At 41.1% G+C, this 15,393-nt stretch overlaps 1 protein-coding gene across 3 annotated transcripts in view; it reads left to right on the plus strand.

The window, feature by feature from the left end:
- NOL4 (nucleolar protein 4) overlaps positions 1–15,393 on the plus strand; it is a 207,446-nt gene that overhangs the window by 108,585 nt on the left and 83,468 nt on the right. For all 3 annotated transcript variants that reach the window (XM_009285619.1, XM_009285620.1, XM_009285621.1), the window contains exon 6: positions 13,434–13,717. In XM_009285619.1, coding sequence (XP_009283894.1) covers positions 13,434–13,717 — 284 coding nt within the window. The remainder of the gene's footprint in view (positions 1–13,433; positions 13,718–15,393) is intronic.

Raw genomic sequence — 15,393 nt, forward strand, 5'->3', positions numbered from 1 at the left:
ACGAAAACATCCCTGTGTTATCAACACTGTTTCCAGCACAAATCCAAAACATGGCCCCATACTAGCTACTATGGAGAAAATTAACTCTATCCCAGCCAAAACCAGCACAGTTTACCAGGAGCAGCCTGCCGGTTTCCACACACGGATCCATTGGGCCAGCTCAGCAAATGATCGTTTCTCACGATTTTATGTTGCCCTTCATTCTTAGCCAATCCCATATTATAAGGAGGCCAAGTAGGTATTACAGTTGGATTCTTTGGTATGGTTTTATTCTTTCCCTTTCTAGTGCTCTGACCTTTAACAACAATCTGTACATAAATAGTTGTTGGAATTTTAGTGAGAATAGGACTGATTCACTGTGATTAAAACGTTCTTAAATTTCATTGGTAATGGTACCTCATCAATACTGTAAAGCACAGGAAAAGCACGTGCTGCAAATACTCTGTGTGTGGACTGTCCCATTGCTGAATCCCGCTGGGCGACCAGAAGCCTTTGAGTGAATTAGAAACATGGACCAGTTATTTTATTTCTTATGAAATCTCTCCAGTCTGCAAAGAACTGCAAAACAGTTCATGGATTCTCATTGGAGGATGGTATTCTGTTTGCTCTACTTTCTTGCCTTGTTGAGTAATCTGGTTTTGAGACTAGCTCTCAGTGATATTTCAGCAATATCTGCAATGACTTCAATGAGAAGAAAATTTTTGAAATTTACTAAAATAGTATTATGTCCAAGAACTTGTAGGGTTTCTGTTGGCATTAGCTTCTCAGAAAGGAACTGTAAAATGATAGTCTTCATGAAAAAGTTTTCAAGTGCAAATAGTTTTCAAGTTTTCCCATCTTTCATTTACACCTTTGTTCAATGCACCCTCTCATACTTGCTCTGTTCCCCACCCAAGCGCAGCCCACTGCATTACAGTGGGAGGGAAAGTTCAAAACAAGATGCATTGCTTAGTCAGGTGGCTTGACAGTGAAAATTTCAAGTCCACAGCTATGGTGAGGAATAGCAGTGGATATGCCAGAACTATCTATCACACACTTTGGCCTTTGGGAAGTTTCTGGGCATTGAATCATAGTTACTTCGTTTGCCAGAGATACTGTGCTGACAGACCATCTAGCAAAATCATTCTTTTTTATCTTCAGATACCTCTTATTCAAGTCCATTTTTAGACGATGTGTGACCAAATGCTCAGCTATATTTTGGGAATCATAAAAAGTTTATTGACTTCGATGTCTGTGCCAAAAATAATTTCTGATAATGAAAGAGCATGTTTTATTTTGCTGAAAATAATTTCTGAAAAGGAAAGAGCATGTTTTAATTTCGCAAGTCAGATTGGAAGTCAACATGTCTATCTGTAGTGTTATGGGGCAGCTGGGATTTAAAAGTGGTGAGTTTAATGAAAGCAGAAGAGACCTTGCTGTAGTATTAATACCTCATGGGAAGTCTGCTGTCTTCTGCCTGATATCACCCAATTGGTGGCAAAGACCTCAAATCATGGATGTTTGTGGATAGAGTTTTCAAATCTGCTGTTTTTTAACCAAGGTTATATTACATGATTCAGGATTCTGCTTTCTTGGGCCATGCGACTTTTTAGTAGGAAAAAATATTAACTAACTGTTGTAAACTTCCAAACTGATTCTAATGCCTTGCGTATGATAATGCCTGTACATCTCTCACAGCAGTTTTGACGTTCACTATGTGAGAGATTTTTCAGCCTGATCAACGGGAGGCCAATCATCAGCACTGTTTATTTTTCTTCCTTTTGTTTGATGCTTATAATTGTAATCAACGTGCTGGGAGACTCCCGATATGCTTATGTCCTTTACCTCAGTGGCAATATTTTTGTGTTCAGGTAAAGCTTCCTTAGCATTGATGACTGTTGTCACCTTTTGCATTCTTTTGCTGGTGCATGGGCTGGTGCTTAGCCTTTGTAGATGCTGAATATTTTTAACTTTCACTTGATATAGTGAAAAATAAAATTAGGAAAGCATGATGGATGTGACATTCAAAAATGATTGCTTGCCAGATGGAGAAAGGCCATCAAGTTTGTGATCAAGTGTTGCCCTGTGTGACCAGAATACTGTTTCCGCTCAAGCAGTGAGGAGACCACTTACTGTAGTTACCCAAGGCATGTTCAAATCAGGAAACGGTAATGCACATGCTGCCATGGACATCCTTAAATACTTTAAAGTGACAGAATAAAAAGCGAACTGAACTGAACTGAAAAGGGACATATAATTTATATCCCTCAAACATGCTTATTTACTCAAGTTTATAATAGCAGCTTTCCAAGCTCTGGAATTCTTCATCGGATTTCTAAACGTACAGTCTATCTGTAACAGAATCCTACACTTGACTCACTGAGACTCTGTCTCGGCAAAAACATTAATTACATCACAGTCATTAAATAAGGAAACAGCAACCCTAATGGAGTCCTAAACTTGGATATTTAGCGTTCTGACTTCTCAGATTCACTAACATCCACTTTCCTAATGTATCAAGGAAGCTTTAGTTCCCTGTTAATAATGCTAGAACTGTGATGAAGTACAAAAGCTGTAAGTTCCTACTTCATGTTCCACGTACTTTTCTTCTCGTTCTTCCCAATTACATGTTTATTACCTGTTTTTAAACTGAATTTCAGTATGTGAATATTAGAGGCACTTATTTTACTCTCTGCTGACCTAGGAAATTTTCCTGAAAGCCTATATGTTAATATGAGTGGAGAGAACTGATTGGAAAGGATATGACAGAATTGTTCTAGAGTGAAAATCAAACCTTTTCAAAAACCAGCTGATTTTACCAACATTATCAAATGAAAACTAGAAAAAAAATTTATGAAAATGGTAGGAAATGTTTTCACTTCTAGTTATGAAGCATTTTTCATGTCCTAGCTTTTAGTATACAGTTTGAATAACAATAAAATGGCTTTAATTTACTTGATACAAGTCTTTATACTATACTTTTCTGTGTAAAAAAAATTCAAAAAAATTAGATTGTCATTTTGAAATCCTGAACTATAAAGCTACAAACCTGATGATGAAGGGTCTAATGAGTCTGAACTATTTGTAGAAATATTGTTACTCAGAGTTATGCTGTCAACTCAGTTAAACTATTTTCATTAGTATAGAGGTACTTAATATAGAGGCATTTTGAACTTAGAGTTAGTCTTTTTTTTATGCACCTAAATAGCTACTTTATAGCGACTGAGACTGTGTATGCATTACAAATATAAAGCAGAGAGTGTTTGCAAGTCTTCTTCAGAATGGTTCTAAAATAAAACTTAAAATATAATAACAGCATCTGTTGAACTTCAGCGGAACTCTTGGTTTTCCTACATTTGGGCATGTATAGATATATTTTCCCAATTATCTTCTTTTTTTTGTTGGGTATGTAAGATTTTTTCTTATTTCTACTTCATTGTAGTCTTCTAGTGATAGGCAAAATATTAACAGATACATGATTTTTTCATATTTCAAGAGGAAACGTCTGCTTAATTTTCTGCTAGGAATATAGCAGACAGGCAAATCCAGCAATTTGTGCTGGGGGTCCCAAGTAGGAGTTTGGGGGCCCAAGTAGGAGTTTGGGTTAAATGTTGCTAAGGATATATGAAGCTCAAAGCAGCCATTTCTGTTTGCTCTTAAGGCTTCTCCCCTCTTTCTCTCCCAGTTTTACAGATGGAGGGGGTATAATGAGCCTGAGGTTGTCCTCCTCTATAGCCTTGTTGCCTTTATAGAAGAGCAGGCAGCAGTTTGCTGAGGGGGCGCAGAGCTGTTAAGCGATCATTTGTCTTGGTTGTGCTCAGGGCTTCGCCCTTCCAGAAGGAAGTACAGACTGATATCGCTGTGTGAACCCACTTGACACACCAAAGCTGGCAGGCTAAATTTTACTCTTCAAAGGGCTTTATTAAAAATGCCAGTATTTGGGGCGTCCAGTCTGCAGCGAATTTCTTCTACTGACTCCAATTTGATCTTTCCTCTTTGCTTTTATGTTCTGGCAGATCCTGATGAGGTAAAATATGACATCACACACATGCAGTAAGTCCGAGTGGCAGATAAGTTTAACATAATTCCTTTCAGCCCCATTTGGGTTGACGTTTAGGCACCAAACATGAACCTCGTGTTACTCTCGTCTGTTGCTGGCACAGCACCAGATTCTTTTTGCTGCCAGGAATGGCAGCAGCTGCTGCTGCCTTTAGCTAGAGCAGCATGAGCCTCTTCCAGGCTGGGCAAGAAAGAGGAGAGGGTAAGATCTCTTAGGTTACCTCTTTTTACTTTAAGGAAAAGGCTTCCCATTTCTCCTTCTTTTTTTAACATGTTGCCATCTCACACGTCCTTGTTGCTGATGTGTTCTGTACATGGTTGGAATTTCACTGATTCTCAAAGTCAGAGTTAGTCTGTCCTGAGCCCTGCTTGCCTGCCTGTCTCCCAGCCTTCCTTAGTTCCTAGCGTCAAACTGCTCTGAAGTCTGGAGTCCTGTTTGGGATGAGTGTAAGGCAATACCTCTGGCATCACTCATAAGTTATCGGGCTGAGAACTTGTTCCTGCAACGCTTGTCCAGAGGTGGAGCTCTGAGCCAGAACTCTCAATGCCAGCTGACGTTGAGACATGCAAATATGATCCCATACGCAGCATAAAAACTTTTAGAAGAAAGGTTTTCTGTATTAAGAACTGCTTGATAGAGCCTTTGCCACAAAAAGTGCCCTAGAGGTTTCTCCAGAGTAAAGAGAAAACCAGAGATTTTTCTCCCCAGAGGCAGTGAGGGCTACGTCTTTTGAAGTGGAAATGCCAAAGCACAAGTACAAACTAGATGCATAGTGATAATAGGACTACTGTGCACCCAGTGAGCTATTCAATTGGTCTTTTACATGTGCGGTACCCTCCTAATAGCCATTCTGCTTCATCTCCTTGTTGTATATATGCAGGGACAGTAGCTCTGCAGGCAAAGTAAGCATGCAATCACTCCTGAAGCCTTCTAAATGAGCCCTTCTATAACACTGTGACTGGCAGGGCAGTATTATTTTTCTGATAGTTGCTGATGTCATGGAGTGGCAGTTGTTCACTGTTCTGTTATTTAATGTTATAATTGAATTAAATATCTGCCTGTTTTGTGCCTCCAACAAGAAGAGACATTTATCCATGGAAAAATTGTGAATTACTGGGGGGTTTGTTTAATAATGAAATAAGATTTACAGTCTGGCTAACGGTGATTCCACTGTGTATGTGCATGTGTATATCAAACCTATAAAATTTACTGTACTCATGTTGACAATGCTAAGGATTAGTTTTGTAGTTTGTTTTGTTCCTTTTTCTTTTCATAAACACGTGCAGTGAGTGATCATATGAAATAGCTCCTGACCTATTCCTCCACCACTGAAAACAACAGTGAGGGATTCGTTGATTGACATCACACTGAAACTGATGGACATTCCAGGTTCAAATTTCAATGCAGCGAGTTCCATAGCTGAATTTACAGAAGCCAACCACATCAGGAAAGCTACATGTATCAAAAGGAGAAGAAAAATTGTTGACGTCAGTGAGGTTAGCTGAAGAGGACAATTAATACATATTCTTGTAATGGAGCAAATGCAGTCTCACTCAGAATGAAGGGACTGAGCTCTTGTGCACATTGCCCCGCTCCTGTCCTCTAGAAAGGCTCTTGCCCACCTCTTAATCCCTGTTCCTTGTTTCCTTGACACAGTACTGACATTTCAATGGAAACAGAAGTAGTGGCAGTAACTTTTTGGAGGAGCAGAGAAGGGTGCTTGAAGTTTACACAGGTTCAAAGAGAGACTGGATATTTGCATGGAAAAGAAATCTGTTGAGCATCAGTATGTTGCTAGAAACCACATCCAACTCAGAAAGACCTTGAGTTGAAAATTATTAAAGGCTCAGCAAGCCATAGGAGGAAGAATTGTATACGCTTGCCTTATTCTCCTCCGTAAACATCTCCTAATAGCCACTGCTGGAGATAGGATATTGGACTAAATGGATTTTTGATCCGACCAACTATGGCCATTCTTATGCTTTATGAAATGGGGAGTAATAGAGGGTCTGAAATCACCTTTGTATCTCCATTAATTCAACCACTGTTCTTTATCATAATAAGAAAGGGAATGGAGAAGATGAATAGATATAGTTGATTTGGACTGGCTTTTAAGTTATGTATTGAACTTGTGCTTGAAACATGACTTGTGATGTAAATGAAGCATAACCGAATACATAACTGTGACAAATTGGTATTAAACGGTCATTGTGAAAAGTGGTGGGAGTGAAATGTGACCTCGCCTTTTTATCAGTTCTTTTAGAAAAGTGTCTATAATTATTTCATACTACAGAAGTTTCTGTGAGTAGCACTTTACACCACCTTCTGTCTGATTCGTGGTGTTCCTTTCCCAAAACTGCCTGCTGCCGGTTGCTACCAGTAGAGCATTTTTTTCAATAGCTCCTGTTAGGAAGGTTTGCTAGCATGCCTTGGGTTTGTGAAATTACAGAAGGAATGTAACTAATTTAGTTTTAAATGTTCGCTTATGTAGCATATTATTTTCATTAAAGTTGTATTTTAACATAGGAAAAATAAAGCACGTGCAATATTGAAGCCAAAGGTTGAAGAGAACAGCCTAGTAACTCAAAACTGGTCTGGAGTCTGTCACTCTTTGGTCTGCAATACTGTCTCTTGCAAGTGATCCTGTTCAAATGAATCAGATCACTAAGGGTGTAGGGTGGTGCTGAGCAAGACCTGGGCTGGTGGTATCCGGCCCAAAGAGATTAAAGCAACCATCATCAAACAGGACTTTGGTAGACAATCTTTAAGAGTGGGCTTTATGACAGCCTGCACTTGTACAGGCAGCAGCTTCAGTCTCACTCATCCCACTCAACTCATTCACGTCCAACCTCCTCCTTTTAGAAAGAACAGTTACCCATCTTACAGTAACTGCGGCTCTCAGAGATGCTCTGTCGACAGGCAGCCCACTCAAAGTGTTCGTTTAACTTGTGCGCATGCTATGTTGGAGTTTGCAAGCATCAATGTCTGTTTGGGCTGCATATTTGCCCCTCTCCCATCTCAACTTCTTAGAGCAGGGTGAACAAAGTGGCCCCAACAATTGCCTTGTTCATTTGGTGTGATTAATCGGACTCATTATCACCAGGAATGGTTTTGGCTTGTGGGACGCCCTTATGTAGTCAGAATGTCTCAAAAGAGCCAAAGGTGCTGTAAGGTTAATTGCCTTTCCCTTGTTTTTTGTCTACTTCCGAAGTAGGCTATCTGCCTTGCTTCATGGCAAAAAAGGGAGCTGTGTTAGAGCTGCTTTGGTAGCATGGAGCTCTTGCTTCATTCTTAGTATTAATGAGAGGGTTCCTTAGCTCCCTGACCCATCACCACGTCTGTCCTTTCAGCAGATCTGAGCTTCCATGTGGCCCTATGGTTGTAGGACTGTGCCACACTACTGCTGTTAGAGCTGAAGGCCAACACTATGGATTACTGACAAGTAAAATATGCAGTAAGTTTCAGGTAGCTGAAATCTCAGCTGTATAAACTATTTAAGCATACTTTAAATATTAATTGAATTCTAGCCTGAGAATTAATTTGAGAGAGGGAGAGGATTTATTCAAAGATCTGTCTTTATGTAGAAAGGCTTGTTGACTCCTTCCCTACTTACCTGCAAAGAATATGAAAAGTCTGGGTGATTTATAGTATGAAATTGATTGCTAAGAGTAATGCAAGAGATCCTTTAAAACATCTGGAGATTTTTCTCTCAAGGAGACAAGTGAGAGTTGTATATATGTACCTTGGTTTGAGATTCACAGTACTTCAACGACACTTATATGAGAGTTCAGATCTTAAATTTGTGCTCTTAGAAAGCTGGTGTTTGACAGACTTGTTATTCCAGCCAGATTTGGTGCACACTTCAACTTGCTTTCCTTTAAGAAAGCACTCTTACTGAGAACAGTGTTGAGCATTTGACATATCTGGTCTTAAGACAGTTCTTTCTGGGTGGAAGAACTGTATTTTAACCTGTAACAGAATCTCTAATTCTAGCAATGTATGTTGTTTGCCCATCCATAAATCTAGAAATTGTTTGGTAGAAAACATAATCCTATAAATTAAGACCTGGTTTCCTGCTCTAAATCAGAGTGCCCTTAAACTATCAACTGCCATGGAAATCACCTTGCAGAATGCAAGGTGTTAAATACAGAGAAGCTGGGTCTTGGCAGAAGTTTAGGCCATGATAATGCAAATGTCTGCGGCAGATAATTGAAGTGAAGGATGCAACAGTTCTGAGAATCAAAACTCATATTCAGAGCATCTGTTTGCTTTGGCTTTCTTTGGCATTGTCTTTTCTTCTACCATTTCCAAGTTTCCTTCAAAAGCAGGGGGAGAAGGTAACACAGTGGTGACTGCAATGAGCCTGGAAAGTTCTCAGGCAGGAGCCTGGACTTCTCAAGTGTGCAAAAACAAAGCTGGTGTCACTTTGTGTCTAGTTGGCTTCAAGGTGATCTAGAAGGGTGAGGTGGAAGCTCTAATGCAATGTGATGAATAATAAGAAACTAACTTGAAGTAGGAAAATTACTGCAGTTCTTGTTTTGAGAATTACCCCTAACATGGAGAATACTTGGACTGAAGGTGCCCAAAGGGTGTTGGTCAGAGCAGAGGATCAGCGTGGAGCTCTGTGCAAGGTGGGAGAAGGAGGTCTTGGCGTCAGGAGGTTTAAGAAATATCGGTCCATGAGTGAGAAGTCCATGCCTAAGCCTGGACAGTGCTCCTTGCTTCAGCAAGAAGGCAGCTGCTGCCCAATCCAAAGGTACCTTCCCTCTGCTCTTAGAGTCTTTCTCTGAGGGGTGATGCTCTTTAATCCCTGGAGGAGGATCTCTGCATAGGTGAGGCACCAGCTGGCTGTTTTTGAGAAGTGAAACACATACATGTTTTGCAGTCAGACTCTCCCTTTTCAGGCTTAAGTAATAAAAACAGTTGTAGATGTGCTTCCAGTCTTCCAGCGTGCTGGGGTAAGGGTTTGAAAACTCCACAGTTCCTGTGCATGTGGCCTGCCCTGAGCAAGCAGCAGCGTTTGATGAGGCCATCATTTACTGTCATGTCTGATGCCTGTGGATAGCAGCGGCCCTGGGAGGTGATGAAGATGTGAGCTCATCCCACAGCCTCTTTCATGACTGCCAAGACACCCAGCGTGGGGCAGGGAAGCCCTCTGCTCCATCCCCTCTCAGCTCCCAGCACCTGTGGCATGCTTCCCTGGAGGTCTTCCCATAAAACCCACCCTGCGGCGGCGGTTCAGACCAAGAGGCATGTTTTGAAAACAGGCTGTCCTTGCGTCAGTGGTGCGATCGGTACCAAGTACCCAGATGTACACTGATCACAGTAGAGTTTTATTCTCCCCCTCATCAGCCAGCTGTGGGAAGGGAGCCTGGAGCGACTGCTAGCTGGCGGTAGTGCTGGAGTGAACCCAGGGAGGGCTGCTGCGGTTTGCTCAGCCTCCTGCAGGAGGGCAGCCCTGCAGCGGGTTAACGGCTGCTGCCCCATGTGTGCTGGGCCAGGGTGGGCCTGGCCTCCGCAGGGTCCCCGGCAAGGGGCAGGGGCAGGGGCCGGGCCAGGCCCAGGCAGCCCCCAGCTGCCACCACGATGTCCGTGGGTCCCAGGGGTGCCACCATGTTCCCCAGCTGTGCTCCCGCAGCCTTCTCTGCTGCCCCAGGGGTGGGCCCCTGGCCTCTCCCCCTTGGTGCCTGCTGTTAGTGGTGCCCTTGTCCTGAAAGAGGAGCTGTTGGCAAGCTGCCCTGGAGAAACACTCGCCGGTGGCCATAGCTTGGCAAAGCCTCGGCTCCCCTGGGCCTGCGCTCAGCTCTCCGCAAGCCACCACGCCTCTGCCTCTGAGATGGAGGAAAAAAAATTCGGTAAGAGAACAGGCTTTCAGCGTTAGCGGTTTATTGTTGCTGAGGTGTTGTGATAAATAAAGGTGAGAAAGCTGTGCAAGCAAACTGCCAGTCCCTACCCAGGCCCCGGCTTAGGTGCAGCCCCCACTCGCCAGCCATGCTGGGCGTAGTGAGCAGGTGAGATCTCACCTCCTGCCCCCTGGAGAGGCAGTCACCACTGGAGAGGGTGGTTTAAGGGACAGGTCTCCATGAAACCAGCCTTGCCCCTTGGCAGCTGTGCGGCAGCCATGTGTGCTTGCAGTCCCTGAGGGCCCAGGAGCAGGATGGCTCGGCCCAGTGCTGGCGAGTGGGGCTGGGAGGTGTTGGGGCCGTGGCTGCCCATATCTGAGGGTGAACATGCCTTTCCTCTCCTGGGCCAGACCCTCCTGCCTTTTTCCCCAAAACCAGTTATTCCTGATGTGGTCTGTGTTTCTGATACCTCAGAAACTCTTGCTTTACAGTAGCCTTATTCTTGGCAAAAATAGACCAGCTGCCCAGGGATGAGAAATGTACTAAACCTTGTAATTTAGTTACCTTGGTAACATCTGTAAGGAACTACCAGCACAAACCCACTATTTTTTCCTTGATCTCTTTTATGGCAATACATATTTATGTTTACTTGGCAAAAGTGTGATTTATAGCCATTGTAGCCATTCTCCGGAACATTATCCTGAGAGACAATAGTTCCCGTTTCTAACAAGCAAGGTTAAATGACTGTAAAAGCAGGTTTTTGACTTTATAGTACAAACTGAGATTTACCATCAAGTAACTAAGTGCTTGCTAAGGAAAGCCAAAATCGTGTAAATACTGTATTATTGTTTCAAAGTATTATAATGCTTGATCACATTTACTCCACATAGGATTTTTTTCAATGGTTGTGTTCTAGAACAAGTATAAAAGATTTTTTTTTTTTTTCCTTTTGCACTGTAACATTCTCACACACGTGTAAATTATAGTTGTTAATGATTCATTGTACAGGGAAAAAAAAAAAGAAATAAAAGCATCATTGCTTATGACTACAAGCCAAAACTAACAGCCTTGCTTTGGACTTGGTTGTTCCTGGATCTGGCTCTAGGCACAGGTCTCTTCCTACTCCATCATTCCCATTTAGCCATCTATGTCCTGGTAGTGGCTCCTCTGCACTGCGCAACCCGGGACACTTGGGTGCCGGCACACAGAAGTTCGCTAGGGATCAGACTTGTGTGCTGCAGGGTAGGCAGTGCCCCCAGCTTTTAGGTGGCTCTTTGCATCCTCTGATGACTCACTTGTTTCTCTCTTTGCTCCCAACATCAGGGAATTTTCTGAGCCCTTCAAAGGGAGGAGCATCCCTCACCCGGTGACCGATTCAGTAATTGATTTAATTAATTTGAAACTAACTGTCACTTGTTAAACTGATAATCAAGAAGCCTATTCTCTGTTAACAGTCCTAAATAAGAATCAGTGGTAACCAAAGTGTTTCTCTCTTAAATAAAGAAATCTGGATTTTTTTCTGATATTTCAGAGCTTTTAAAATGAGTTGTAAATATGGCTATTTTCTTTAAAAAGTTAAAGACTCTATATTAGAATGCCATTTTCTAGTTCAGAATAATAAAATTGTATATTTATTTCTGAAACTGGGTGTAGAATTTTAACCTTTTTAATGTGTTATGCCCTGTAAGACATAAGTCTCAGGGCATGATAGAAAGTTTATTAAGGACAAATCCTGCTCACCTTACTAATTTATGTAGCTGAAATCCTCAAGTAGCCCCAGATTTTTAAATCAGAACATTTCCATTGCTCTGTTACAAGTTGGGTTGGTGTACACATTTAAAAGTCTTATTCTAGGATTGTTATGTCTTTTATTGTATATACATTTGTATTTGTAAGAGGTAATGTAAAAGCGGTACATTCCAAAATATAGCTTTATTTTTTATTGCAGCCATTAATTATAAAGCATTTTGTAAAACAAAAAAATGTTCCTTAAATAAAAGCATTTAAATTATGATTTTTATTATGCATTTTCATGAAACTGGATTTTTTTTTACAGGTTTACAAAACAAGGCAATTAAATATGTTCAGAATGTGTGCTCGGTCCTGTATACTTTATGACATAAAAGTGTTGGATGAGTACAGCAAGCAAGCCACTGATGTGTGATGGCTTGTCTGTGGCTCTCTAAGTACTTAATTGAAGTAGATCATTACCCATTTATACAGTATTTTCTTCACGTTTTAAATTCTTATCTGAGGGTGGTGAATAGTTGTTTTTTACCGTATTAATGATGGAGAGTCAACAATTTGATTAATCATGTAGTTTCAAGCATGAGTATTTCTGAGCACATCCTTTAAAGAATGTGTCCTGTTGCTTTTTAAATTCCACATGTATCTAAATGTGTTTGTTTCTTTTCCATGGGAGTTGTTTAGAAGGGCCTGAAAGCAGATGGTTATATTAAGGTCCATCTCATCCCATATCTCCAGTTTCAATCTGTACACATTTCTGGCTGCTAACCCCCCAGTTTTGTTTCCAGCTTCACTGTCTGCGAAAAGCATGGGCTTGTAGAGCTCTGGGCAGGTGTTTGTACCATTAGCAAAACCATGTAAGTCACCAAAAAAGAGGTGCTTTAGAGAACAAGAAGTAAGCAAATTCAGGGCCAAATTCTGCTGCCATTTAATCCATTGAAGGATGAATTGTTTTACTAGATAGCCTCTTGGCCAAAAGATTGTTTAGAAGTAAAGAAGGGCTGAGGAGTAGCATAGGTGGCAAATTCCAGTGCTGACAAACACAGGATGCACAAACCCATAAACATGTGAAGTCACATGTTAATCATACATTTCAGCTGTAAAATCTTAGGGGTAACAACAACACATCCAGAGTTTTCAGATGTAACTTTCAGGTTGATAATTTAATCCTTTATTGAGCAGTATTTTTAAATATATTATGACACACAATGAGTGAGCACTTTAACAAAAAGAAGAGAGGATCTTTGTTTCTGGAGTCAACTTTTCCAGTATAATCTCTACTGCCAGCAGTGAATACATCAGATGTATTTACATCGTATCTGTGCAAGAGGATGTTTATGGATATGACATATGCTGCTCTGCACCCTTAAAACGTGAGAACTAGATTCTCTCTCAGTGCCATGTGCATCTCTGTTGATTTCAGAAATATGCAATACTGCATTAATGAGCATGGTATAAGAATCTAAATAGATTCATAGACATATGGACAGACAGATGGATTAAGGCAGACTTTGTCACTTTGTCCCTAGAAATCCTTTGTGATGCTTATCTTTTGTGTACACAGTGACACTAAGGTGTCAGCCCAGATCATTTCCCTTAACTTAGTAATATTTTATGGATTTACATAAAGTTTTTACTTGAAAACATAGAGCTGTGTGTGTGTACATTTTGCAGAAATGTACTGGTGCTAGTAATATAAACCATTTTAATTCTATTTTGAAAAACATTGTGAAGGTATAAATTATGTTTGAACTGGACAGAGATGATGATGTGGCATGTGACTGAAAATATATATTTTTTAATAGATGATTCAGCCGCAGAGAGTTTTAATGGCAATGAGACCGTGGGACACAGTTCCAATGCTTCAGGGGGAACACACTGCAGGGAGATGGCAGAAACCAACAGTAATGGCAAAACAAATCTGGAGCAGGATGAGCAGCCTCTGAACCTGAGTGACAGTCCCCTCTCTGCTCAGCTGACTTCAGAATACAGACTAGATGATCACAGCAGTAATGGAAAGAACAAATACAAGACTCTCCTAATTTCTGATCTCAAGATGGAACGGGAGGCAAGAGAAAATGGAAGCAAGGTAAGATGCTTCCACATGCTCCAGATATGAAGTGTGTAGCTTAGAAAAGGAAAAGATTTGTGAGGCCAAACCGAAGGTTATTCCCAGCTAAGCGCTTAATGCAATGTGTCTAATGTTTGTCACATCATTACTCAAATGCTATACCAAGATTTGTATGCTCTGTTACACATATATGATGCATACGTACATTAAATGTATGTGGATGTACATGGGTGAATACATATATATATAGGCATACATATTGTGCTGACACACTGACAAAGACCAGTGCAGTTCTCCATCTGGCATGAATTTTATCAGTCCATTTATTGAGAACTGTCTACATTACCCATTTGAAATATATATATATAATGTATGTAATGTAATACACATATATATATGTATATATACTGGGATACATATATCTATGTATATTTATAGATGACCATCTCATTACATGTATTATGTATCTGTAGAATGAATCCGTATGAATGTTAAGTGTGTATGCCCAAGCAAATTACTACATGTGAATTATCATCATCTGACAGGAACTGATTTGGTTCCTTCCTGATTGTTTGTGTTATGCAGGCACCTAACCTGAATTAAAACTGACAAGTTTGCTTTAAGAAGCTGTAATCCCCTGAGGGCTTTTCTCTGTAGTTTCCATTATGTGAGTAAGGAGAAGCGACGGTGGTTATATTGTAGATAAAGACAGATCCTACCGATTAGATTGCTAGCTTTCTAGGAAGGTGTTTGTCACGAGGGCATACTGTAGGGAGGGTGAAGAAATGGCCTGTATCATAGAATTTATCCATTGATCTTATTGGTGACAAGTCCCTGTTTTTTATCTGATAACTCCCAACTGGATTACCACTTTTACAGCAGCAATAATCAGATGTTAGTACTGGATCCAAATACTATTAATGCTAGTCACTAGCTTTCAGTAGCTCACTACAAAATAACCTGACAGCATAGATATACTTTGAATGGCCACATTTTTTGCAGGGCTTTGAAATAGGAGTGATATGGAAAATCACTTTTTCTAGGTATATCCAGAAAGGGATTGTACATGACTGATGTCTAGAGAACAATTTTTATTTATGGTAAAGTTTTAAGTCCTGTCTTCATTGCCTGTGGAGTAAAAAATAAAAACTTGAAATGTTTTTTTAAGTCAAGTGTCTGGTTTTGGTGGGTAGAAGAAAGGGAGACCAAATGGGAGATTGTTAGTCTTTCTCTTTCTTGGCCATTCCAGTTTAGCAAATCATTTATCAGCAGTCCTGGCTAACCGGGGAGGCCCCAGTTGACTGGAAGTTAGCAAATGTGACGCCCATCTACAAGAAGGGCTGGAAGGAGGGTATGCGGAACTAGAGGACTGTCAATCTGACCTCGGTGCTGGGGAAGGTTATGGAGCAGATCAACTTGAGTGCCATCACGTGGCATGTATAGGACAACCAGGTTATCAGGCCCAGTCAGCATAGATATATGAAAGGCAGGTCCTGCTTGACCAACCTGATCTCCTTCTATGACCAGGTGACCGGCTTAGTGGATGAGGGAAAGGCTGTGGATGTTGTCTACCTGGACTTCAGCAAGGCCTTTGACACCATTTCCAGCAGCATTCTCCCGGAGAAACTGGCTGTTCCTGCCTTGGATGGGCATACTCTTCGCTGGCTAAAAAACTGGCTGGATGGCCGGGCCCA

Source organism: Aptenodytes forsteri, unplaced genomic scaffold, assembly GCF_000699145.1.
Source record: "Aptenodytes forsteri isolate BGI_AS27 unplaced genomic scaffold, ASM69914v1 Scaffold23, whole genome shotgun sequence".
In the NCBI taxonomy this organism is placed as follows: domain Eukaryota; kingdom Metazoa; phylum Chordata; class Aves; order Sphenisciformes; family Spheniscidae; genus Aptenodytes; species Aptenodytes forsteri.